This window comes from Siphateles boraxobius, unplaced genomic scaffold (genome assembly GCF_051911475.1).
Source record: "Siphateles boraxobius isolate OS27281-9 unplaced genomic scaffold, OSU_SipBor_1 66, whole genome shotgun sequence".
NCBI lineage: Eukaryota > Metazoa > Chordata > Actinopteri > Cypriniformes > Leuciscidae > Siphateles > Siphateles boraxobius.
In genome coordinates this window covers 17,092,440-17,119,692 of record NW_027509193.1, presented here as the reverse complement: position 1 = coordinate 17,119,692, position 27,253 = coordinate 17,092,440, and the positions used below count along the sequence as shown (strand labels likewise).

At 44.7% G+C, this 27,253-nt stretch overlaps 1 protein-coding gene across 5 annotated transcripts in view; it reads right to left on the bottom strand.

The window, feature by feature from the left end:
- cacna1ia (calcium voltage-gated channel subunit alpha1 Ia) overlaps window positions 1-27,253 on the bottom strand; it is a 142,411-nt gene that overhangs the window by 38,522 nt on the left and 76,636 nt on the right. For all 5 annotated transcript variants that reach the window (XM_077212522.1, XM_077212524.1, XM_077212523.1 and 2 more), the window contains 8 exons: window positions 25,254-25,432; window positions 25,016-25,142; window positions 18,635-18,760; window positions 18,232-18,321; window positions 9,741-9,933; window positions 2,747-2,898; window positions 2,212-2,321; window positions 1,112-1,245 (listed from right to left, as the gene is read on the bottom strand). In XM_077212522.1, the coding sequence (XP_077068637.1) occupies window positions 1,112-1,245; window positions 2,212-2,321; window positions 2,747-2,898; window positions 9,741-9,933; window positions 18,232-18,321; window positions 18,635-18,760; window positions 25,016-25,142; window positions 25,254-25,432 (1,111 nt within the window). The remainder of the gene's footprint in view (window positions 1-1,111; window positions 1,246-2,211; window positions 2,322-2,746; window positions 2,899-9,740; window positions 9,934-18,231; window positions 18,322-18,634; window positions 18,761-25,015; window positions 25,143-25,253; window positions 25,433-27,253) is intronic.

Sequence of the window (27,253 nt, the reverse complement as noted above, 5' to 3'; positions counted from 1 at the left end):
AATTCAAGCCTAAACGACTAATGAGGAGAGAAGGAAAAGGTCAGGGCTAAAATTAAACCCTCACACTGACGCCCTCTCTCTGTGCAAATGTAGAGTGATGGCACACTGGCTCAGTGATGGCTGTGGACAACAGCAGGATTAAATACCAGATTAAACTCTAGACAAACAGATCAATCCTCAATATAGCATCACTGACCTGTGCAAAATACCATTTTGGTATGATGGAGTTGATATTTTTAAGGCTTGTATTGGGTAACGACGCAAACGTAAGACTCATCGTCTATTAAGGACAAAACATGGGTCACTGATCAGGTATTAGAGGGAAATGGGGGGAGAAAACAACTGATTTGAGGAGACAAATAGAATTTGGCACTGGAGATAAGCAATTAAACCATATTTCGTAAGAATATTCTGTACATGAAGTGAGTTCATTTGTGTTTCAGACAGGTGTTGTGTTTCATTTGTGTTTTCACGCTCTGAGAAAGGAAATAAGGCAATTTGATCTGATCTGGAGAATAATGTAGACAAAATAAAAATATTTTTGCCATTTATTAAGGTAAAAGATTAAGGGACACAATAAAACACGTTGGGCTGTGGTTCTCATGTAGACTAATATGTTGCGAGCTGGATTTGAATTTGATCCCCTCAAGTTCAAATCCAGCTCGCAACATATTAGTCTCATTACTATTTTCACTCCCCATCATTCACTGTTCCCTCGCTACTTGCCAATCAATAATAGTGATAAAGGGCTAAAAATAAATAAATACAGATAAAATTAAGATAAATAGCTGTGGTGTGTGACAATCATTTTTATTTCATATTTTCAAGTACAGGCTATATAAAGGGAAAAAAAACTAGAGATGGACCTCACTAATCAACTAGTCTGTTGTTGGATTTGTCAACCATCATGACCATCCTTGCTGGTAAGGGAATTCAGAGTGGAAGAAAAAGCTTCTGTATTCAGCAAGCATGAGGAAAGATCATCCCATAAATCACATATTAAGAAGTAGCTAAGAGTTTAATGACATTTTTAAGGGGGCTGAAATGTCTATCAGCAGCTATGATGAGTGGTGTTAACCAGTGTTCAGCATCTTGTGTTTGCGCGACTAACCACGTGCGATGCGCAGGACCCTCATAATGCGTATGATGGTGGGGTTGATGGGCAGAGCTGCACTGATCTCGATCTCCTCCAGTATGATGCCCATGATTGACAGCAGCACTATAGCTAAATCCAGCTGGTTCCACCTGCACACATACACGGGGGACAGATTTGCTTAATTATGCAAAATATCAACTTTCATGCACTCTGAATCCAACCTTTCTGTCTAGTTTCATTTCACTCTGGTAACATTTGAAGATCGGTCTGGTCAAACAGTTGGCTTGGGACCATGAATTGTTGCTGGGGACCACTTAATAATACCCAATTAGGGAGAATTAAGGCCCCACTCCAGCATAGGTGACCTCATTCACTAATGCAGGATGAGGGACGGCTCGTTTTTACCCTACAGCAAAAATAACAGTTGCCCACATCTGCGGTGCAGGAACCAGCCATGGCACACCTGTCTGTGCACACACCTCTGCCATCCAGCCCGTAATTGTGACCTAGTTAAGAGGCATGGAGAGCTACGGCAATAAATAATGGCTTGTTGAAAGCTTTCTAGTGTCAGACCCAAATATGCGTGAATAAAAAAGACAAAGTGTGTTGCGGCGTGAGCCTGTGTTTTTTTTACTCTTTTAAATGGGTCAATACCATATATTCTAATAAAGCTACAACATGCCAGGATGTTTAGACTCTGTGCTTTCTCAATGCACCTTGATACATGCCAGTATTAGTTTATGACAAGCCAGAGGAACCGCTCTTGTAATCCGCCTAATGATAAATAGAAGTTCTATTATGTAAACAAACACAGGAGAGAGATTTTATTAAACCCCCCGAGACAAATAACCATGTTCACTCTCGCACTCACTGTAGTCAGGTGCGTTTTGTCCTATTAACACCACGCAGGGCTAATCTAATTTCTATCTGCGTCATAAATGCAACAACAGAAGCAACATTTTTCCAATAGCACACCCTCCAGTGACTCCAGAAAACAAAATAAGAAGATTCGGTCAGGTGGAATCAACATCTGATGAATTCATTAAATCAATTAGCAATCGTAGGAGAGAAAATGTGAGGAGATAAAAAGGTGAGGAGGGGAATTAACTGAATACCTGTCTTTGAAGAAACGTCGGAAGCCAAACGCGATGAGCTTCAGGACAGCCTCCAGCACAAATGTGCTGGTGAAGAAATAATTACAGTACTTGAGAGTGATCTCCAGAGACTGGGGGGGAAGGAAACATACAGACGGAGAGGAAGCCAGAGAGACAGAGGAAGAGAACAAGAGAGGTGTGAATGATTAAAAGACTTTCGCCTAAGGTTCATAAAGTCATTTTTGCATTAGCTATATAACAATATCATGTATTCTATGAATGTTTGCGTAAAGCCCCAAAAATTGAGGCAAGTCACATGGTTTATGCAAAAATACTGTATGCGTTTTTCTCAAATTAATGGACTCCCAGGGTGACAGGGACATTACTAAACTGTGAACAAAAATGTCTCACTGAAATCAATAGCAATAACAAAGCAAACAATATACTGTAAAGCCAAATCAGCAATGATCGCTTTAATGATAACTACACAATATATTAGAAAAAAAATCAAAATAATAAAGATTATTTAGAGGATGAGACCTGCATTTTATCTTACATGAGGCTGGCTGTAGTGCTCCAGTGACATAGTCACAACATTCACACAGATGATGAAGGTGATGAAGATGTCCAGGTAGTGACTGGTGCACAGAGTGTGGATCATCAGTCGCACATGACTGTAACTGGCATAATAGGGCAACTTCTGGGCCTCTGAGAGAAATGAGTAGATTAGTTTAAATTGAGTAAGCACACTTTTTGACAACAAATATTTAAAGTGTGTATTTCAACAAATGGAATTCAAACAAGTTTCATTACTACTCCTTCATCTGCCACTGGCCGGTCAAACATGTGCCTTTAGTTAAGCTGAATGTTGTTGTGACACACAAACAAAGAGATATTTTTTGATAGCGATGCAGAGCCACAGTGCTTACACTTTTCTGAAAATCAATCGACTAAAGGCTTAATTTTAGTTCCCTTTCGAGAGGTCTCTCCTATTGCGTAAGTAGCTTACGCTATGGGGAAAACTCCTTTTCTCGAGAATATTGAAGTCTTTATGTAAAACGCATTGAAGCTGCACAGCTGACAGCGATGAACGAAGGAAGCTCGGTCATTGGCTGTGCTGCGGCAACTTGCTCGAACCAATGACGGGGCGACTCTGAATGCGCGACCAATGAGCGCGCTTCGAGCCCGCGCGCGTCAGAGCCCGCCAAGATGGGCGTGGCCAAGAGCTATTTATTGGGCACCCCGTCATGAGAGTTCTTTAGATTTAATCTCCTTCAGCGAACACCTTCTTCGCTGGATCCTCCGGATTATTGAAGCCTTCGCCACCGTCGAAAAGCATACCAGCGGGATTGCTACGAGGACGTCGGCACCTTCAGCCGCCTTCGAACGCCATCCTACTGAGCCATCCGGCGTGCCACACACGCAAGTATCTTTACATCTGTTCGCCCCGCGACACTTGTAAAAGAGCAATTTTCTGAGGCGTTGTTTCAAATGCCTTCCTGCGCGTCGTGCAGAGACCTTCTCCTGGACGGGGATCGTCACATCATCTGCGCTCGCTGCCTGGGCCGGGACCACGCAGAAGCTGCTTTGACCAAGGGCGGATGCCCGGAATGTGATGACCTGGGTCTCTCCGCACTGCGGGCTCGCCTCGCCGCTTTCGCCGTGAGCGAGCCCATCGCCGCCACCCCTCTGTTTGAGCCGCGCACTAAGAAAAAGCGCCGCTCAAAGAGGCTTCCAGCACCTGAGCTCAGTGACGTCACGCCGAGCCAGTCTCCGCGTGCTTCACCGCCGCTCTTGCCTTCCCCTTGTGACTTTCGGCGCGTCCGAGGACGATGGGAGAATGGATGACAGCTTGTCCATCGACGCTGCATCGGACGACTGGCCGGGCTCCACTCTCGACCCCGCCCCGTCGACGCTAGCTAGCACGAGCGGGGGCTCCACCATTGATACCGAGATTATCCGTGTCCTCTCTAAGGCCGTGGAAGACCTCGGGCTCGATTGGTCTTCTCCCGAAGAACCAACCCGGAGCCGACTGGATGAGTGGTTTCTGCAGGGGCGCCAGCAGGCCCCTCGGCAAAGGCCTTCTCCGTTCTTCCCGGAAGTTCACAACGAACTCACCAAGTCGTGGAAAGCCCCCCACTCTGCGCGCCTAAAGCCTTCTTTTTCTTCTTCGCTCTCCTCTGTGGAGGGCGCGAAGGAAAGAGGCTACGAGGGAACACCGCCCCTCGAGGAGGCCGTGGCCAATCATCTCTGCTTGCCCTCCACCACCGGATGGAAAGCCAAAGCTTCCCACCCCTCGAAGCCCTGCCGCACTACTTCTGCTCTCGCCGGTCGCGCCTACGCCGCCGCCGGCCAAGCTGCATCAGCGCTTCACTCAATGGCGGTACTTCAAGTGTTCCAAGCCAAGCTTCTCCGCTCTATGGACGAGTCTGGCCCCGAACCCGAAGCCTTCAGGGACCTACGCAGCGCAACTGATATAGCACTGCGAGCCACGAAGGCCACCGCCCAGTCTATTGGCCGCGCCATGGCTAACTTGACTGTTCTCGAAGCGCCATCAGTTCTTAACTCTGACGGAGATGAAGGACGCGGATAAGGCGCCATTTCTCGACGCGCTTATCTCCACCAGCGGGCTGTTTGGACCGGCGGTTAAGGGTTTCGCCGAACGCTTCACTGAGGCCCAGAACGCTTCACAAGCTCACAAGCTATGCGCCATTTCCTGCCCAAGCGCTCCAGCTCATCGCAGAGCAGACAGAGACCGTCACAGCCGCAGCGGGCTAGAACAGCTCCCACCGCCTCTCAGCCCGCGCCTCAGGCTGACGCTCGACGCCGCTCGCGCTCTCACAACCGCAAGTCGGCTTCTGAGCGACGGGGTCCTCGGCCCAAGATTGTGCTGAACCCTGAGCCTCGAAAGCCGTCCTAGCCACAGGAATGAGACGAGAGAGTGCGTGTCTCGCAAAAGCCGGACCACTCTCTCTGCAAAAGCTCAAACATTACCCAGTCCCCTTACAGGCGGCTGGATATGTCCATACAGCAGTCAATGGGCCAGTCAAAGAGCTCGCTCACCTGCAAACAAACGCCGTTTTTACGGCGACGCAAAGAAAACACAAAAAGAGTCTTTTTCTGCCTGTGTCACTAAGGGTTCACATGTCCACAAAGTGTGCATTCCCAGATACTGTCAAAACAGTGCCAAATTCATTCCCAGCTCAGGCTTCGCGCCCCATGAATGTAGATCACGTGCCTACGGTCATGTACGCACCACTACACACAAGCACTGTTCACACAATTATAAATTCACCCCCAGTAAAAGCGGGAAACATTATAAAAGTGACGAGTGTGCCTACCACTGTTTATGCACCCCCACTTATAAACACTGTCCTTACAGTGTCAAACACAACCCCAGCTCAGGCTGCGAGTTTTACAGACACAGCGCGCGCTGTTGTAATCACACACACGCCCATTCACTCAGCTGCTCAGCGCGCGCCCGCTCCTCTGAGAGCTACGAGCTCAGGCGATTCGCTGGCCGGGTCCCTACGTCACAGCGGCCCGCCCCTAGCCTGTATTCAGCCCATATCTGTACACGCAGCGGCATGGGAAAACATTCCAGATATGCTGAAATGGGTATTGAATATAGTAAAGCACGGATACTCGCTCCAGTTCGCTCGCAGACCACCACGTTTTACAACTGTGGTCGAGACAAAAGTGAGAAAGGAGTGTTCACATGTTCTACGCACCGAGGTGCGCAAACTAATAGAAAAGGGCGCTGTGGAAACTGTTCCCCCCTCTATGAGCGAGGAAGGTTTTTACAGCCGCTATTTTCTCGTCCCGAAAAAGGATGGCGGTCTCCGCCCCATCCTAGATCTCAGACACCTGAACAAAGCACTAATGATTCACTCGTTCAGAATGTTAACAACCAAGCATATCCTCGCGCAAGTACGCCCAGGAGATTGGTTTCTCTCAGTGGATCTGAAAGATGCTTACTTTCACATTCCAATAGCGCCTCATCACAGGCCGTTTCTGAGATTCGCTTTCAAGGGACAGTCTTACCAGTACACAGCACTTCCGTTCGGCCTGTCCCTGGCTCCCCGTACATTCACGAAATGTATGGATGCAGCACTTTCCCCCCTTGAGACGAAAGGGAGTGCGAATACTGAATTATCTCGACGATTGGCTGGTCCTAGCACAATCAGAGAGTCAGTTAATAACACACAGATCTTGGATTATCAGCCATTTAAAATGCCTGGGTATAAGAATCAATTTTGCAAAAAGCATACTATCTCCCAGCCAGAGCATTTCTTTCCTGGGAATAGTTCTACACTCGATGCAAATGACAACGCGTCACTCTTCAGAGCGCGCGCTCTCCATCCGGCGCCTTGCAACATCATTCAGGGTGGGCGCGCGCGCCCCCGTCAAGCGCTTTCAGAGGATGCTCGGTCTCATGGCTTCAGCATCGGCCGTACTCCAGCTAGGATTGTTGCATTGGGCCCTCTTCAACGCTGGCTCTAGAGCCGCGTCCCTACTCACGCGTGGCGTTCGGGCCACCTTTTAATCAGAGCGAACCACGGCTTTATAAAAGCCCTGACGCACTGGAAAGCCGCCGACTGGTACTAGTCAGGCGTGAGTCTGGGTGTGAACACAAGGAGAAAGATGATAACGACAGATGCCTCCAAAATAGGTTGGGGGGCCCTTTACGAGGGCAGGCCTGTCTCCGGCTTTTGGTCAAACCTGGAGAAGCGCCTACACATAAACTGTCTGGAGATGAAAGCGGTCGCTTTGGCTCTCAGAGCCCTGCTTCCACATCTAAAAAAACGAACACGTCCTGGTCCGAACGGACAACATGACGGTAGTGTCGTACATAAATCGCCAGGGTGGACTCAGGTCGAGCTCCATGCATTCAATGGCCAGGAGACTCATTTTATGGTCCCAGCACAAATTGCGCTCGCTGAGAGCAGCGCATGTGCCAGGCGCCCTGAACCAGGGGGCAGACATGCTATCCAGAGACAAGATTCTCCCAGTAGAATGGGCTCTCAACCCGCTGACGATTCAGTGGTTATGGAAAACCTTTGGCAAAGCGGAGATCGACCTCTTCGCCTCCAAGGAGAACGCGCACTGCTCTCTTTTCTTCACGAAAAGCACGGACGCACTCGCCCAGAGCTGGCCGAGCCGCCCCTTATATGCCTTTCCCCCGATCGCGATGCTGCCACAGGTCATCAGTCGGATCAGAGAGGAGAAAAACGCAGTGCTTCTGATAGCCCCACTCTGGAAGAACCAAACATGGTTTCCAGATCTGATGCAAATGCAATCTGCACCACGGCCGATTCCACTGAGGCCAGACCTCCTCAGTCAGGCCAGCGGGATGATATTTCATCCCCGCCCCGATCTGTGGGCCCTTCATGCATGGCCCCTCAACAGGTTCCCAGGAACCTCACGAGCGGAGCACTAAAAACCAACGCTGAGGCGCGGGCGCCCTCCACGAGAAGCTTATACGCTCAGAAATGGAAAGTGTTCAGTGACTGGTGTAATACCAAGGGCCTGAACCCTGAAACATGCGAGATTACGAACGTACTCGCTTTTCTACAAGGGCTTCTGGAGGCGGGCCGCACCCCCTCCACGCTCAAAGTATATGTGGCGGCCATCACAGCGTCACACGACCCTGTAATGGAACGTCCATTGGGAAGAAACGACCTAATTATTCGTTTCCTAAGGGGCGCTAGGAGGATGAACCCTTCACACCCCCCCTCAGTGCCGATCTGGGACCTAGCTACTGTCCTAGACGCTCTTAAAGGGCCCCCGTTCGAACCACTCCGAACCGTGCACCTTAAACAGCTCTCGCTTAAGACTGCGCTCTTGCTGGCACTCGCCTCGGTCAAGAGAGTGGGCGACCTGCACGCGCTTTCGACAAGCGCTGCCTGCTTGGAATTCGGACCTAACGACTGCAGGGTTGTCCTTAGACCGAAACACGGGTATATTCCTAAAGTGCTCACCACTCCATTCAGAGCACAGGTTATCTCCCTAACTGCACTATCGTCTCCAGCAGACGAACATGACGCTAATCTACTCTGCCCCGTTAGGGCTCTCAGAGTGTATTTGGAGCGTTCTGCCCTATTCAGACAGACAGAACAACTGTTTGTATGCTTTGGCGGCCGTACGAAAGGTTCCGCCGTTTCAAAGCAGAGAATCTCTCACTGGATAGTTGAGGCTATAGCACTGGCTTATGAAGCTAAGGGACTTCAATGCCCCTGGGGAGTCAAAGCACACTCCACCAGGAGTGTGGGTTCTTCCTGGGCATGGTCGAGCGGGATACCGATCGAGGATATTTGTGCGGCGGCAGGCTGGGCCTCACCGTCCACATTTATCAGGTTCTACAACCTACAGGTCCCGACATTGCATTCCAATGTACTATCAGCATGATGCTAGTTGAACTACGAGTTCGTATCTAGATTATGTATGTGCTTGTGTCACACTGAGCGCCTTCTAGCCGCTCTGTATTTTTTCCCACATATAAAGCTCGCCTCTGCCGGCTAGTTGGATGATAACTTTGCTTTTCAGCTCAGGCACCTGCATCTGGCTATCATAAGGCGAAGTTCAGCAAGCACGGCGTTTTGCATGGTGTTCCCATAGCGTAAGCTACTTACGCAATAGGAGAGACCTCTCGAAAGGGAACGACTCGGTTACTAACGTAACCTCGGTTCCCTGAGAGGAGGGAACGAGTATTGCGTAAGCTGCCGTGCTTGTGCTTGGTTAGTTCGCTTCAGTCGTTTTAACCTAAAGAACTCTCATGACGGGGCGCCCAATAAATAGCTCTTGGCCACGCCCATCTTGGCGGGCTATGACGCGCGCGGGCGCGAAACGCGCTCATTGGTCGCGCATTCAGAGTCGCCCCGTCATTGGTTCGAGCAAGTTGCCGCAGCACAGCCAATGACCGAGCTTCCTTCGTTCATTGCTGTCAGCTGTCCAGCTGCAATGCGTTTTACATAAAGACTTCAATATTCTCGAGAAAAGGAGTTTTCCCCATAGCGTAAGCTACTTACGCAATACTCGTTCCCTCCTCTCAGGGAACCGAGGTTATGTTAGTAACCGAGTTGTTATCTCTGCACATTAATTGGCAAAGGAGAATATTTTACCATAAAAAAAATTATACAAAAAAAGTCTGTATGTGTGATGAAAACGCTACTCTCTGGTCCATAAACTATATTTTTTTTCTGCATAGGAAAGGTGCATCACAGAACACACCTGTGCGGTCTCTCCATCTGGCTAACGCTATTATGAGATGTAAACTGGTTATTCAGCATTAGTGTGCAAATCAAATCATCTCTTTTCATTTACAGTCACTATGTTCCTTCATCCACCTCTCTATTGGAACCCGTATGGCCAGTAGGGCTGTGGCCCACCATTCTTCAGCATGACTAATATCAGTAATTGTATTTTTTTGTAACAAAATTAAATATAATATACAGTTTTTCCTAAACTGAAGACAATATTAAACTGAACAGGAGGTTATTATTATTCCATTATATTGACCCATTCAAAACATTTAATTTTCTTCTCCTTACTCCGTCTCTTTTTCTCCATGCGTCTCAGTCTCTTCTCCTCTCTCCTCTTGGCCTCTTCCACCTCCTGGTTCTGCCGGCACTTGTGGAAGTTCTCCACCACTACTCCAACAAACATGTTCAGCACGAAGAAACTGACAATCAGGAGGAAGGAGATGAAGTACAGCAGCATCCAGGGGTTGTTATTGGTTATGGGCTGAGACAGAAAGAACAGTGGATGAAAGAGTTAGGAAAATAAAAAATAAACGTAATTTTTTTTTTTTTTTATCTGAATGCCGCTTGCCTTCTCTGCCCCTCATGCACTATTGAGACGAAGGTCTCACCTCCCTCATCCTAATCTACATTTCTCTCCCCCATTCTTCATCCTGGCAGAGATCTCCGAAACTCACACAAGAATCGAAATGGTTTAATGTGAATGATTATCATCGAGTTTTATACATGTTTGGTATTATTTGAAATGTCTCTGTGCGACTGGTACAAATTTCTCATTCCCAAAGAAGTAAACCAAAAGATAATAAAGTTCTTAGGAAGTTTAGAAACATCTTCCACAATGGAGGATGTGTCTTTGAGTTAACACCTTCTGACCATTTGACTGAATGCTAATTTTCCACTGCTAGCAAATGGTGACTTACAGGTAAATTTCCACTGTGGATGATGTTTAGATTTGAAATGAGGTCTGGGTATATAATGAAACGCAGCGAGAACTCGGGCCCTTTTCTGTATCTGAGATCGGCCCGTGAGGCTGAGAGTTGTGAGACTCTCAGCCTGACGCATTTCTTGTCGGGTAAACTTTTTCCTCTTTGTTCTAGAGCATTTGATGTTTTGCATTGATTATCTTTGAATTGATTATGAAATTGTAATGATACATTTACCTGACATGATTTCCATTACACGAGAGTAGATGTTAAAACTTCATGCTGATTTGTACTCGGCTTTCGCCAAGATAAGCACCAACTGAGACATAGTTTTACAGTAACCTACGCTTCTCCATCCATTTACGCTTCTTTCCATATGGTGATGTAAATCTCCTTCTGTCTAGTGTTAACACGCGACAGCACACACAATGGCTGCAACCACAGTGCGGTCCCCCCATGACAACCGTCTGTATTGAGCTGAGTAGGGGACATCTCTAGAGTCTTCAAGTGGGCACCTTCCGTCCTCAGTGTTTCGTCGACTAGCCCATGACACCTCAAGAGGGCTCGACAGTGACTCTGGCGTCCAAGAGTCACCGCCCTCCGTCCCCCACTCAACTCAGCCCAGCTTACTGACCTCTACATCCCTCCTGCTGCTGAGACCCAACTACAATCTCACAATCTCTCCGCAACCCAACCATACACGCCAACCCGTTTGACTAAGGCTGTCGAGCCCCACTGGTGCGTTAATATGCAGTTTCAGTGGCAACAGTTCCTTATGGCATACCACCTAGCGCAAAACACAATATCTGCCCAACCACCCGTCATTCACGCAATATACACAGAAACATAATGACTGTAAATACTATACAACCTATACAAATAAACCAACACACTCTTCAAGTTTTCAAGAATTCTACGAAACCGTATCATGGCGGCCTGTACACAGCCAGCCAAAATCTTTCCGTCTCAACCACAGCCAGTTGCTGCTCCTTTCTGCTGCTTCACATAAGTTCTTTACTGTGCGACGCAACTCTTGGACACTGAATCCGACGTCTCTGAGGAACCGGGTTGTAGAGTGTGCCACAAAACCTCGACGACCCACTTCCACTGGATAAACCTGGACTCTCCATCCTCGCTGTTCTGCTTCAGTGGCCAGATGAGCATACCGCAGTTTCTTCCTCTCATTTGCCTCATCTACCGCATCCTCCCATGGCACTGTTAACTCTATCAGTTGAACAATGCGTGCTGATCCAGACCACAAAACAATATCGGTCGTAGGTTAGTGGTGGCAATCTCAGGTGGAAAAATAAGCAGTTGATCAAGATCAGCCAGCATCTTCCAGTCCCTAGCAGCTTCCAGTTGTCCTGGGCGAGAATTGGTGCTAGCACCTTTTCTTGGTGGTTGCTCGTCTAGGCGGAGGAATATTGTCTTCTGCGTGTAATGTTTTGCTAGAACAGGCGGCAACTTATTGGTCAAACTACGCTTGCCTTCCAATGCTAAAGCCAAACATCGCAATACTTGGTCATGGCGCCAAGTAAACCAACCTTGGCTAAGAGCCACCTTACATCCTGTCAAAATGTGCCTTAATGTGGCAGGTGATGAACACAAAGGACAAGAGGGATCCTCTCCTACCGAGAGGTTTAGGTTCTGCTGTGATGGGAGAACATCATATGTTGACCTAATAAGGAATTGATCCTACTCTCTTCCATTGACCAAAGGTCTTGCCAGCCCATTTTGCGTTGTTCCACACTCTCCCATCTCGACCACTCTCCCTGCTTGGCCTGGGAAATGGCCTTTATACATCTCATCCTCTCCTCCTGCTTTCGCACCTCGTTGACTACCAGCTTCTTCCTTTGAGCTGGGCCTGCCTTGTGCAATTTAGGAGAAGCTAAACTGAGCCCAAAACCCCCTCTTCCATGCTGTACCTGTCCCACGATATCCCAATTTGAAGGTCAGCCTTTGCCTCTACTACAGGTTTCTTTGCTGACCACTTTCTACCAGTTTTTACCAAAGGGGCTGCCTCCCTTACACATTTGTCGCGTGACTCTGCTAAAGTCATTTCCAGTCTGACCTTGGCACACTTAAACTCCTCGGTTAAAGCAGAGACTGGCAGCTGCAATACTCCTTTACTATAAAGTCCCACTCTGCTGAGGCAGCGTGGAACTCCCAACCATTTCCTGATGTATGAACTTATTAACGCTTCCAGCTTATCCAATGTTGTCAAAGAAACCTCGTACACAGTCAGTGGCCACAGCAACCTTGGCAGTAGACCAAACTAAAAGCACCAGAGTTTTTATATGCCTGGTAGAGCACAGCTGTTTATGCTCTTCAACCCTTCCACTGCTTGTCGTCTAACTTCTCCCACTCGAACTGTGTCCTTTAGATCCCCATCGTACCATCTCCCAAGACTCTTCACAGGCTTATCAGAAACTGTTGATATTGCCTCACCATTAATGAAGAATGTTTTATCTACTACCTTTCCTTTAACTATCGAGATGCTCCTTGATTTAGAGGGCTTAAATTGCATTCGTGCCCATTCGATATTATCTGTTAACTTCCCCAATAACCGATTAGTTCAGGCTACTATTGTAGTCAAGGTTGTCATGTCATCCATGTATGCTCTGATTGGTGGTAGTGGCATCCCAGAAGCCAAGCGCTCTCCTCCTACTACCCATCTTGATGCCCTAATGATTACTTCCATTGCCATGGTAAAAGCCAGTGGAGAAATGGTGCATCCTGCCATTATTCCAACCTCTAAGCATTGCCATGCGGTGCTGAATTTTGGAGTTGAGAAACTAAATTGCAAATCTGCAAAATAGGCTTTCACTAAATTTGTTATTGACATTGGTCCTCTAAAAAAATCAAATGCTGCCCAAAGAAGCTCATGTGGCATTGAACCATATGCATTAGCCAAATCCAGGAATGTCACATGGAGCTCCTTCCTCTCCTTTTTAGCTGATTGAATTCGTTGCCAGATAACATTGATGTGTTCTAATCATCCTGAGAATCTTGGAATGCCCGCTTTTTGAACAGAAGTGTCAATGATGCCATTCTTTAATAGGTAGGTTGACAATCTCTGCGCAATAATGCTGAAGAAAATCTTACTTTCGATGTTTAATAGTGAAATAGGACGAAACTGACTGATGCTTGTAGCATCTTTTTATTTAGGTATAAAGACTCCACCTGCTCGGCGCCATGCTCTAGGTACAACCTGCTTTTCCCATGCCACTTTTATCAATTTCCACAGAATTCGTAGAACTCCTGAAGCACTCTTGTACACTCTGTATGGAACTCCATTAGGCCCTGGAGATGATGAAGCCCTTGCCTTTCTCACAACCTGCTCTATCTCTTTTCACTTAGGTGCACAGACCTCCATTTGGTATTCTGGTGGATTGATAGGTGGGATATCTGACGGAATTGACATAGGCTCATGACTTTTTGCATCTGTATGCGTTTCCTCCAAATATCTCTCTAGCTCAACCCTAGATGCTTTTAAAGTGCCATTCTTCTCACGGGTGAATAACTTCTTTACGAATTTGAATGGGTCTTTATAGAAATTAGCCCTCGCACACACCTTCTTTTTGTAGCGTTTCCGTAGGCGCTCAGCTCTGCGTAATGTTGCAAGCTTATCTTTTATGGCCCTTTGTAAGAGATTGAGGCCCTGTCCACACGGAGCCACGTTTAGCTGTATACGGACAAATTATTTATCGGATCGGCGTTTCGTCCAGCGGATCCTTCGTTTTGGGAGACTGAAACCGCTATTTTTTGAAACCGGGTCCCAGGGTGGATAAATCTGAAAACGACACCCTTGCGTCTTCGTGTGTACGGCCAATCCGTATATTTTGTGAAACGATGAGGTCATCACCCCATGTGTCAACTAGTCAGACGCGCTAAATCAGTAGGCTAAACAGCAACAACAACTACGACTACTTGCTTGAGTTCATGCTTCAGAAGCTACTGAGCCTATTTTATTTCTTTATTTATTATTTAGGCGTACATTAATGTATTTTTATTTTATTTTTTATTTGTTTATATTTCTTTATTATGCTTTGATGCTTGTATTTTGTCTGATTAAGACATTTCGTATTTTGTAGGGATGGGCATTTCAAGCAAAAATAATATTTGACGAATTATTTGACTATTATTCAAAAAACGCACCTCTGCCCCCTCATGCTCACCGGTAACACGGTGTTCGCTCCGACATTAAATTTCTCTGTACTGTAGGCCTACATGTTGTAGCCATTAAAGAAAAGTTAGTTTCATATTTATGTTTAAATAATATGTTATTTTTTCCATTTCATATAATTTGATTATATGAAAAGTGAACAGTTTATAATATTTAGTTTTGGTTTATATAAATACTTTCTTTAAAGTGAATTTCGTTTTGTATAAATTGTATCTTAATTTTAATCAATGTTTCATCAACCAATTGCCTGAATTTAATAAATAAGAAGAAAATATAGCAGACAATAGCCATCAGGACACGGAGGCGCCGACGCGATTTAACTTGCATCACACGTGAACTGGAGCTTGTCTCATAAATGAACAGAAACTCAGAAATATATCTAAGCTTGAAATCTCTACTTTTAAACAAAACAATCCAAAACGAAAAGAAACAGACAACTCTCTTATAATCCGTATGAAGTGTGCATTTATCTCTATCAGCACCTTCACCTACTGCGAAGGTGGCGAGTCAGCATCGTCAGAGAAAACACTAGTTTATTAATAAATAATTAAAATGTCTCCTTGCTATATTTGACACATTCATAATGATTAGGCTATTTGCCGGTTCTTTGTGGCAAGCTTTATGCGTCTGCTAACTAATCGAAAATCGTGACTCATTCCTATTTTGTACCAGGCCATTTATGGTTTTCCATATTGTTCAATAAAGTTCTTGGTTAAAAAGAAAGAAAAAAAGAAGCTACTGTTCCTAATATTATTGTATACAGCGCGCAAGGTTTATGCGCAAGTCTTCTTCTCTGTTTTTAGTGTATCTGTGTCAGAAATACAGCGCCTCATACAGGTCTGGCATGTAAACTACATCAGTTTCAGTCGGTTTCAGCGGTTTTGTGTGTACGCAGATATTTCTTGAAACGGCGCTGTGTTTACGGAATTTTTTTTTAGAACGAGGAAAAAAAAGATCGGATAGGGAAAGCTCTGGCTTCGTGTGGACGTGGCCTGAGTCCCTCCTTCTGACTTTGTTCTGCTTTTTTCCATTGCTTCCTCAGCTGTCTCCTTTCTCTAACTAACCCTTCAATTTTCTGCTGCCGTCTAGATACAGCAGGAGTAGTTTGTACTTTTTCCTTCCTTTTTTCCACACCAAACCTCTCACTTCCATATGCGTAAATGATGTCCCAAAATTTATCCAGCTTCTTTTCAACTGTACCAGTTAATCTTTCCAATGCAAAGCATAGATCTGTGTTTACCGTGTCCCATGCAGTTTTCTCACAAGCTCTTGGCCATCTAACTCCAGGCCTATGCCCGTTGAGGTTCTTTTCTCTCTTATGCTGTTTAGTCTGACCGGGTTCACAAGTATCAATGTGTTCATCACTAACTGTGCAAACCCTAATCTCCTCTATGACAGGGGTACTGATATCCTGCGAACTGTGGTTTGCTTCCTGTCGCTGGATTTCATTTGACTGACTTGACTGACTTCGTAAGAAGTACTGATCAATGCGAGGCCCTTGTCCCTTCTCCCTCAAGCATTTCAATTTCCCTTGATGAATCTTCAACCCCCTGACCGTTCTTACCCCATTCCAACGTCGTTAACCATGTTGTCCAACATTGAGTCATCTACCACCCCTGCTCTCCCAGACACTAGGGGTATTTTTCTCTTTAATTTCTCAGAAGCCTTGGGCGGGTGTCTCCAGCATCCTGTAAACACAGAGCTGGATACTGCCGACAAGGGTAACTAACCCTTACCAGCCCCATTGGGGTCTCTTTCCTCCTGTCAGCTGTCTCTCCAGGCTGTGACAAGGTCTTTCCCTTGTTGCCAGCAGCACTATTCACTGCATTCACTGGACGTATCCAGATCTTCATGATTTCCATTACACATATTAAATTGTGACATTTGATTATTCTAATTGACTTTGACATTATTTTCATTCAAGAGTTTAAAAGAATAGTAGGCTAAAACATTCGCTCACATTTAATGATGCACAGATATCATTAAAGCCTTTTCATTTATGGAGTCAGATGAAATAACGAGTATATACATATGAAAAAATGTATTGAATTTAACCAAAAATACTTTGCCGCAAGAAAAGACAGTAATACTCAAAGACCTTCACCGCTAATTCGAATACCGCCATTGGATCGAGTTAGACGGCCTTACACTTGCTAGTTTCTGGCATAGCGCAAACAGCGGGAAGTTTGACGAGAGTGACGAAAGGCTGTAAAGAAAGTGTGTTCGGAAAGCCCTTATATGGAATGAGTAACCTTCTGCATGCGGCCGCTCATTTAGAATCCTTCAAATTCACTAAGATCAGAACGATGTTAAGAGAAAAATAATTTGCGTACGAACGTGTTGTGAATTATGCAGAGATTTTTCATGAGAAGTTCTCCTTTGCATAAAAATGCGAATTAATCCACGGAATTATTAGTGAATGAGACCCAATTCTTTTCTTCACAAGTACCACAAAAACTGGCTAGAACACAGAGCTGCCTAAAATTTCATTCAACAAGATAATCAACACAGCCTTGAGTAAAAATCAACATGCAGAAACTCATAAGCTTGAGGGAAATTGGTCAAATTATGGTAAAGTGAATTTAGGTGCAGCTTTTACTTGGTTGCTTAGCAGCAGCGTAGAGCGAAACAAAGAAGCCAAAGTCTAAATTGGCTCATTCTAAAACATGGGATGAGAAAGCACACAGTACTTTGCACATTTCCATCTGCTTCCACACATAGATTACATCCTGCAGTGGACTCTGGTGGGACAGAGATGATGCAGTGGGAAAAGTACACATGCCATTTAATCCATTTGTATCTGCCTTGTGTTTGACTACCTAGAGATGTTGGGCTCTTCTAGTGGGAGAGAGTCTGGCTGCAGGCCTATGTTCTGGTCCCTAACTGATGCAAGCTCACTGCTTTTTGAATTGAGGACTCTTGAAAATCATTGCTTTTCAGCTTCAGAGCCAAAAGCCTGTTAGTATTCATGAAGCTGATTATGTGTATTCAGGATTAAATATCCACTGTTGAGTGCTTATTCCTTAAAGTTCTTTATTTTAGTTGAAAGAAAGTGACTTTTGTTTGGTTCAGAGATCTTTTAACACTTAAAACACTTTCACAGTACCTAATTCTGAAAATAAATTACATTTTATAACAAAGCTTAAATGTAGTATCTTGGCTTTAGAATATATATATATATATTTTTAGCTAACCAAGCTAGTTTGGTAATTTGCATTTATATTTATCTTTAATATATTTAATTAATTAATTTTATTTTAGAACAATAAATACAATTTATCAATTCTTTACAATTATTATATTATTAATTATTATTATCATCATTGTAGGTCGAACAGTGTATATTTATAGTATATTTTTTTCTGCTTAACTAAAATCTGATGACTCTTTTAAAACCATTGAGTTGTGTATTTTATAAGCACAGTGTGATTAAATTTGTATTGCCACTTTACTGTACTTTTAAAAAGTCTGTATAAATGTGCCTGTTTTGGGTTAATATTGTCCACAAACCGTATACGAGAGGGCTGGCTGTGAAGGTTCACTGTGATATCAATATGCAAATTTATGACAAAGTCCATCCGACATTGAAAGACCACCATTTGCATTCGCCCTGTCAGTATTATTAGGATGGCAGGATGGGAACATCAGAGAACATGTCACATGGGAACATTACCTGCTGGTCCACTGCCACTGCATCCAGTCCATGATACATGATATTGACCCAGCCGTCCTTCGATGCCAGCACAAACAGGGACATCAGAGCCTGTAAAAACATAAACACACATTCATATGAGCACATACAAGGACAAACGTAAGTATGGAGATGGATGGAAAGACAAGCTGGACAAGCAAAGATAGATGGAGGTTGAACAGACAAATAAGGTGCAAGGACAGATAGACAACCACATATGATGAAAAAAACAAAAAAAACAATGACTGGTCATTCTGATAAAGATGCACACACAAATAAACACACTATGTAAATACATCAATAAAGTTAGATCAAACAAAGCAACACATTTAGTTGCTCAGAATCGTCGTGTAATTTGAAAGGCCCAGTCAGAGAACAAACTAACCTGCCCCAAGTTGTCAAAGTTGTACTTGTGATGGACCCACTTGTAATTGGCTGAGATGCAGTCAGACCTGTTGGTGATGTTCTTGACATCCAGGCCCAAGCAGTAGTAGAACTTGCCTTTGAAAAGCTATTGAGGCAAAAGAAATGGCACACACTTCATGTCACTCAATGCCACACATCTCAAGCATCTTTTTAATAAAACTGTCAGTGCACTGTTGGATATTTAAAAGAAAAAGTGTTTTATGAAAGAAGACCAACAGAAAATAGGAAAACATTCTCCATGAAAAAAGAACAAGATATAGCACTAAAAAGAAATGTGAACAAAAAAATCAAAAGAAACAGAAAGGAATGGTGTAAAGACAGAAAGGGTGTGATAGTGAGATTAAGCAGAGAAAAGACAAAATGCATTGGGAACCCCTGGGGTATCATTTATCTATTTTTTTTTAGATCACACCAGTGGCAGGCTTACTTAGGTAAGATAAGACATCAACAAATACAGAAATTAAATAAAGAAATAATACTAAAAACATATTTTTAAGAGGCAAGTAATGTTATTGCACCAAGTACACCTGGATGCAGCCTGCAGAATGGGGCGGGGCTGCACGTGTCACACCTCCCTATGCCTACTCTGATTGGCTTGATCGTCTTTCAAAGGGATACATGATAGGAAATGTGTTTGTAGTCGGTGTAGGACGGAGAATACTGTATGTTGTTCAAATCTGTATGAACTGGAAAAGCAATGCAGTTTCACAAAGCCTTCATTATAATGCACAGAAAAAAAAACATTACTCTGTTATCTCGCAATGTCCCTAAAATGATTGTTTTGCTAAATTAAGCTGGTCTTCAAGCTAACGCACAAACATGTATTGGTTGATTATCCACAGCAGCAGGGTCAGGTAGAGGAATTAATTATGAATTAAGGCGAGACACGGCAGGCAAAAACCTATTTTTTTTTCACTTTGGGATTTTGGGATATTTGTCTTCAATAACATGTCTTCTTTTAGACTTGTGGTGAAAAAAAGCCCGAAATACACATTTAGGTTTTTATTTTACTACACTTTGTCCGTTTGCGTCTGTAGATTTCGCCTGAATTTATCTAAAGTTGGCGTTCTAAATCATCCCGCTGCTCCGCGATCGCGATCTGCACCCTGTCATCACACACACCGTTAGAGAGCTCTCTCTCACCTGTACAAAGCTGTCGGATCCAAATATGGTCATTTCCTTTTTATCAGCAACCAATCGTTAAAGTGAAAGGGGGGATTTAACTCTAAATGCGCAATCTCATTTTACAATATAAATCTTTAAAGCCCGTTTTCTCAAAATGACTTTTCTCTCATACTCCAAGTCCGAAATCTCCAGTTCAGTAGCACCTTTATACACCAAACTTTCCAGTCTTGTACCTAGTTATATTATGAAGACATTTACAGAGGGATTTGTAAATATATTATTCCTAGCCTGATTTCCAAAACATTTTATTCCAAAAAACAAGGCGAAAATCTAAAATATATATTTTTTTTAAATAAACCATTAAATAGCACTTTCTGGAGAGTTTTGTGCAAAGAAATGGAGGAATTGAGTATTACATGATATGTTAAAAACTGCAAGGTTAAGAGCATATACTTTGCATTGTTGTAGTATCAACAGATATTAGGACATTTAGCATTTACATTACTGTTAATCAGTCATCACTCGATTACACATTGTATTACCTTGTTATGATATATAGTGACCCATACAATGTGCCAAACATAATATGCCACATGAAGAGACAGTGCAGCATATGACAGTAGTGTTATGAGCAATCAGACACCGGTAGATCCAAACGCAGCGTGAGTTTATTCACAGGGTAGTCAGACAGGCAATGGTCACAGACAGCAAACACAGCACAGGAGACAAGGCAATACCCAGAGTCCGATAACCAGGCGGGAAGTCAGAGGCAGGGGGCAGACGAGACGGAATCCGGGAAACAGGCGATGGGTCAGATACACAGACTGGAACAGACTAGGCAAAGAAATGCTCGGAGATGTACACAACAGTGAAACAAGACTTCGCCCTGGGTAATAATGTGAGTGGGGTTTTAATGTGTGTGGAGCTGCGTGTGGAACTAGATGCAGGTGTGAAGGTGATCAATGGAAACAGGTGTGTGCGTAATCAGTCCAGGGTGTGTGCATGAACAGTCCAGGGTGTGTGCGTGAACAGTTCAGGGAAAGGCAGAGCGGTAGTGGAGCGCCCTCTCGTGGCACTCGAGGGCAATCCAGCCGATAATCATCACATAACTCCCCCTTTAAGGAGCGGCTTCCAGACGCTCCAAAAACAATCCAGGCGGGGGGTAGAGCGAGGGCGACCCTGGGGGAGGGACGGAGGGCCAGACTCGTGCAGGGGAACGGGACCAGGACATAGCCACGGCGGGCCTGGGCCGCAGAGCGTGGGCGGACCCAACTGGGCCGGTGGCCAGGGCGGAGCAGGATGAGGCGGAGGCCAGGGCGGAGCAGGGTGGACCGAAGACCACGGCGGAGCAGGAAGAGTCGGTGGCCAGGGAGGAGCACACTTGGCAGGGAACCAGGGCGGAGCACACTTGGAAGGGGACTAGGGCGTATGAAGCTTAGGACCGGACGAGACCAGCGACATAGGAAGCTCGGGACTGGACGGGACCAGCGGCATGGGAAGCTCGGGACTGGACGGGATCAGCGGCATGGGAAGCTCTGGTGGAGATAGCAGAACCAAGGTCCATGTCGGCGCCTCAGGGTACCCACTGCCCCCCCCAAAAAAAATACTTGGGGAAAATCCACGGCAGGAACCTCCGGGCTGTAAACGGGTTCAAGAGAAGCCTCCCGGAGCTTAAAGGGCGCAGGCAAGGCGAGGCGCAGAGGCGGGGCCGGCAGGGCGAGGCGCATAGGCAGGGCGAGGCGCCTGGGAACGCCCTCCGGAGCCTGGCGAGCCAAACGAGTCCTCCATCTCTTCCTTCTGCGACGGCGCGTCACTGGGCTTGATTCACTCACTTGGCTAGATTCACTCACTTGGCTAGATTCACTTGACTCTGCACTTGACTCACTTGATTCGGTACTTGACTCGGCCCTTGACTCGGCACTTGACTCGGCACTTGACTCACTTGACTCGGCACTTGACTCACTTGACTCGGCACTTGACTCACTTGACTCGGCACTTGACTCGGCACTTGACTCGGCACTTGACTCGGCACTTGACTCGGCTGGCACGGGCTCGGCTGGGCAGACGTGAAACTCGAGTTCGTCGTGGCTGACATGGAGCGCAGGCTCGGCAGAAAGGAGCCTTGGAACGGCGACCTTTATGGACTTCCGCGTTGAGATCAGTGGAGGATCAGCCATGCTGGAAACCAGTCCTGGGTAGCAATAAACCGATCCGATGGCCGCTTTGATGGTAGGCGTGACGTGGAGAAACTCAGGCTGGACGGGCGAGTCGTGAATTGACTCAGGGGGTACTGTGAGCTTGCGGGGTTCTTCATCAACCTTACCCACAGTAAAGGCTGAACCACTCAGTTGCAGGGCAATGTCAATATACTAATCTAAAGTACCGTGAGGATCAGAGTTGGGCATCAAAGACAGGAGCGGTACAGATAAACCTCCGCGGAAAAAGATCATCAAACATTCGGTGCTCATTGCCGTGAGATGCGCCAGTTCAACAAAATCCTCGACATACCTCTCAATCGATCGATCTCCCTGACAGAGTCGAATGATTTCCACAGCTGTATCATTGTTCGACTTCGCTGCAGGATCTTGTTGTGATACCTGCTTGTCCGAATCATTCCGAGGTGGCTGGTACCAGTGGAGAGTGAAACCTCACCTCTGTCAACTTCACCGGGAGAGCTTGGCGTGGAGTCGGGATCGATTCAGGGCTGACAACTGTGGAGAAGGGTTGAGTCTGCGATGGTCCCGGTGTAGAAACCTGAAGACCGCAAACCATCTTGGCCAACCTCTCCAATGTCGAGGTGAGTTGATCTAGTTGATCCTGGTGTACAGCGATAAGATCCGCTTTGGCTGACTGGGAGACATACAAGTCTGACATGCTATTGGATCTGGTTAGGGCGAAGTCTTCTGTTATGAGCAATCAGACACCGGTAGATCCAAACGCAGCGTGAGTTTATTCACAGGGTAGTCAGACAGGCAATGGTCACAGACAGCAAACACAGCACAGGAGACAAGGCAATACCCAGAGTCCGATAACCAGGCGGGAAGTCAGAGGCAGGCGGCAGACGAGATGGAATCCGGGAAACAGGCGATGGGTCAGATACACAGACTGGAACAGACTAGGCAAAGAAACGCTCGGAGATGTACACAACAGTGAAACAAGACTTTGCCCTGGGTAATAATGTGAGTGGGGTTTTAATGTGTGTGGAGCTGCGTCTGGAACTGGATGCAGGTGTGAAGGTGATCAATGGAAACAGGTGTGTGCGTAATCAGTCCAGGTTGTGTGCATGAACAGTCCAGGGTGTGTGCGTGAACAGTTCAGGGAAAGGGAGAGCGGTAGTGGAGCGCCCTCTCGTGGCACTCGAGGGCAATCCAGCCGATAATCATCACAAGTAGCAACAGCTGAGAAGATTTGGGTCTCTGGTGACCAGGTCCACCTCACACACACTTCCTTCTCCCATTCAATCTCTTTACTACTACAACACACACACACAAACACATTCATCCTACTCTGCATCATTTCTCATCAAGATATGCACAAGTCAAAAAATAAAATCTATCTATCCTTGTGGAAAGGTTGCTTGGTAGCTAAATGTAGGTCTACCAAGTCTTACAGTATATTCCGGTGTCTGAAGTAAAATGCTCAAAACATCTCCTGAGAAAAATCACATGGTAAACCTAGTCTTGGTTATTTAATTTTGATTTAGTCTCATTTTCCTCATTCATTCAAGGCCAGGGCACTTTTTGTACATTTCTGGAACTTTTGCGCACTTCCACATCCCGCGCAACTACGGATCTCACAGGAATATTAATTTATCGGTGTCACCTAGATGCGCGTGCGCGAGCGGTGCACGTTCTTGGTCGACTGACAACGAGATTAAGCAGCTGAACAAAAATATGGCCGTGTTCCGATTGTTCTCATCTCAGCTCCGCCGAGACAAAATAGACATGCCATTTCAAAAATCTTTCATTTATTGTCAGAAATATGTTTTCAAAAGCATCACTTTCATCAAATTTTATGTGACATAATTTCCAGTAGGCAACTGACTGCAAACGAGCAGGCTTATGTGCCGGGGCTGAGCCCTGGAGAACCCCGGCCCAATTTAACCACTTGATGTAGGCTAATGTTGTATTGTATGTGCATTTCAGTGAAGACAACTCTGAACACATTTCCTATCATGTATGCCTATGAGAGACGACCGAGCCAATCAGAGTACTGTAAGTATGGGGCGGAGTGACACGTTTAGCCCCGCCCTGTACTGCAGATTTCAGCCTGGGCTTTCTCTATTGCACTGGTAAAGTTTTTGTTCCACATGCAAAGGATCCCCAGTTCAAAGCCTGGATTATCTGAATTGTATATGGTTTACTTTAAAAAAACATAAACACTTCCATTTAAAGATTTAAGTTTAAATGTTTTAGAAAGAAGGCTCTTTTGCTCACCAGGGCTACATTTATTTAAACTAAAATGCAGTAAAAAAGCAGCCATTTTCAGTAGCCATTACTCCAGTCTTCAGTGTGACATGATCCTTCAGAAATCATTCTAATAAGCTGATTTGCTGCTCAAACATTTTTGCTGAAACATTTTTTATTATCAATGTTGAAAACAGTTGTGCTGTTTAATATTTTTGTGGAAACAGTAGAGGTTGCTCGACTACTGATTTCTGCTAGTCGCTTTCTTATCAAAACAATACTCGAGTTACTCGACTACTCGTGGTTCATGCTTTTGTAAATGAATATGAATCAATAAATGTTTATTCATTCGTAGCCTAATGCAACAATTACATAAGTAAACTCTCAAAATTAATTATGTTAATTAACATTACATATTTAAATTTTCATGTAACATAGTAAAGCCAATTAAATAGCCGTTCTTGCCTTTCATTTCAGACGCAATGTCCGCTTTTAGGGGCCGTTCGCCATGGGAGTGCACACGCTTGTGGAAAGGAGACGACTTTCCACGCGTTTTAGATGCGATATGTGAACGGCCCCTTACAGAGTTGGCAAATTACGATATTTTTGTCATTCTTGATGAAAAACTTCCACACATCTGATGTGTGGTGTCTGTTAGTGACGTTCGCTATTCTGAATTCATTATGGTTGATGGCATGCATGCTCGAGTAGTCGATTGTTTCCGACAGCGCCGACTAGTGGTTAAAGTAGTCGATCTCTCGACTACTCTGTGCAAGCCCTAGGAAACAGTGATACATTTTATTCTTTACCTGGACTCCCAGGATGCCAAAGATGATAAAAAAGGCACAGCAGATGAGAACTATGTTTCCTATAGGTTTCAGAGAGGTGATCAAAGTCTCCACAACCAGTTTGAGGCCAGGGGCTCGACTGATAACCCTATCAACAAGGGAAAACAACAACAAAAGAAAACCATTTAGCATCTGCAGAGTTATAAACTAAGCATATGTTGGACAACACCACAAAAATGCTTGCAATTACTTGTTGTACCTGAGGGGACGCAGTGTGCGCAGAAGCCTGAGAACCCTTAGCACTCCCAGGATCTTAGCCCCACCCGCCATTGACACAACAATGTCAATCAAAGATACGAACACCAGGAAACCATCCAAAACGTTCCAGCTGCTGCGCAAGTATGCCTGCTCTCCAATATACAAACCCATAGACACCACCTACAATAAACAAAGACACAATGTTTGAAATGGTCAAAATAAAATATGAAGTAGTCGTGTACAGTTTATTATTATTTTTCATTGTACATCATTGGTGTTCTGGTGTGACACTGTATGTTCTGTTTAATGTAATAGCCAGTTTTGATCCTCTAATCTGATTCTGAATCTGTTTCTGATCCTTACTAGTGAGTCTTTTCGGGAATTGACTGAAACATTTATTAAAGTGGGGAAACAGAGACCCTAACAGCAAAAAAAAGCAAAGTTCGAGTTTGTGAAATCCAGTCAAGCAAAACCAATTGTTCTAACTGGAGCCCTAAAATAGTGCTTCCTGTAGAGCTGATTTTGCAACTTAACTGAGCTCTGTGCAAATACATCTAAAATTCACCATTATGTCAATGGTGAGATGCAGATGTACTTAAGGGAACTGCTGATGGCAGTGAAATATGACTTTGAGAGAAAAAAACTAAATTGAATTTGTGAAGAAAAAAAAAAAAAGCAGAAAAAAGGTGAAAAATATTTTTCTAAACCCTGAAAAAGGGATGAAAATACAAAATCCATTGAAGGTCCAAGGTGACCCGAGCCTTAGGCCTCCCAGACAGATTCTTGTGAAACTAACAAGACGAGTGACAGGAAAGAAATACACGTGCACACATGGCCTGACGTCAGAATTGGCTGAGGTCTAAAAGTGAGAAGAGCAAGAGTGCAAGAAAACAGAGATAGACAGAGAATTACGCACTTTTAAGAAATGAGATGCCATACTGCTACACATATGTGCTCTTTCTTGGGATCAATTTGGGCTGTATTAGTCTGACAGTTTCTTTACAATACTGCCAAAAGAAGCCAATAATAAATCAGTGATGTATACCAGGCTAGTACAGTAATGTGACACTCAATCTAGCAATTTAAGTGAGAGCAGATCTGCTTGCAGAACTACTATTAGTCGAGTGTAGGTGGGTTGGGGACAGTAAAATCAGCCGTTACCCCTCAGGCTGTTATAAAGGTAGGTGTATTTTTGCAGTAGCTTGCAGAATCTGCCTCCCCAAGGATGAACTGTAATTGTTGACTTTCTGGTCCCCGAGAGAAAGGTGGAATTATTGTTTGACTTTGACTATCCACTGCACCAACGCTTTTAAAAATGTCCACAGTATAGGACATTCGCGGCATCATCTTAAATATTGACTGCGTATGGTTAGTTGACATGAAATTTTCAATGTTGACAACAGTATGAAATGCTATCTAAAACATCTAAAGAAATGTAATTATTGTAAAAAAAAACAAAAAAAAAACATAACATTTATTTTATCCAAACTGCTTGACCTATGTTAGATTGTGACATATATATATATCAGGGTACCCCCAGGATCCTCCAACTTAAATTCAAGGCTTTTTAAGACCTTTTTAATACCATTTCAAATGAAATTCAATGCCAACTTTGTTACTTAAATTATCAGTCATATTTAATACATGCACAACAGGGTTGTAGCGCGCACGTTTGTGTAGGCCAGTGTTAATTTTGGCAGCCATTTTTGATTTAGTCTTAGTCTTCATCTTCAGACGAAAATGCTTACTGGTCTTAATCACATTTGAGTCATTCTGTTTTTTATAGTTTTAGTTGACAGTTACTTTACTTTTGGTAGTTATTTTATATGTAGTCTTTAGACAGAAAATGTCATAATTATTCTCTCTAGGCCAATTCAATTAAGCTTATGAGAAATGACTGACATTGCACTCTTTAGCAGTAGAGAACTTGAGCAGTTCTACATATATATCCGTCTTTCTAAGTTCCGTGGTTCTCCCATTTTTTAGAGTGTCGTACCACCT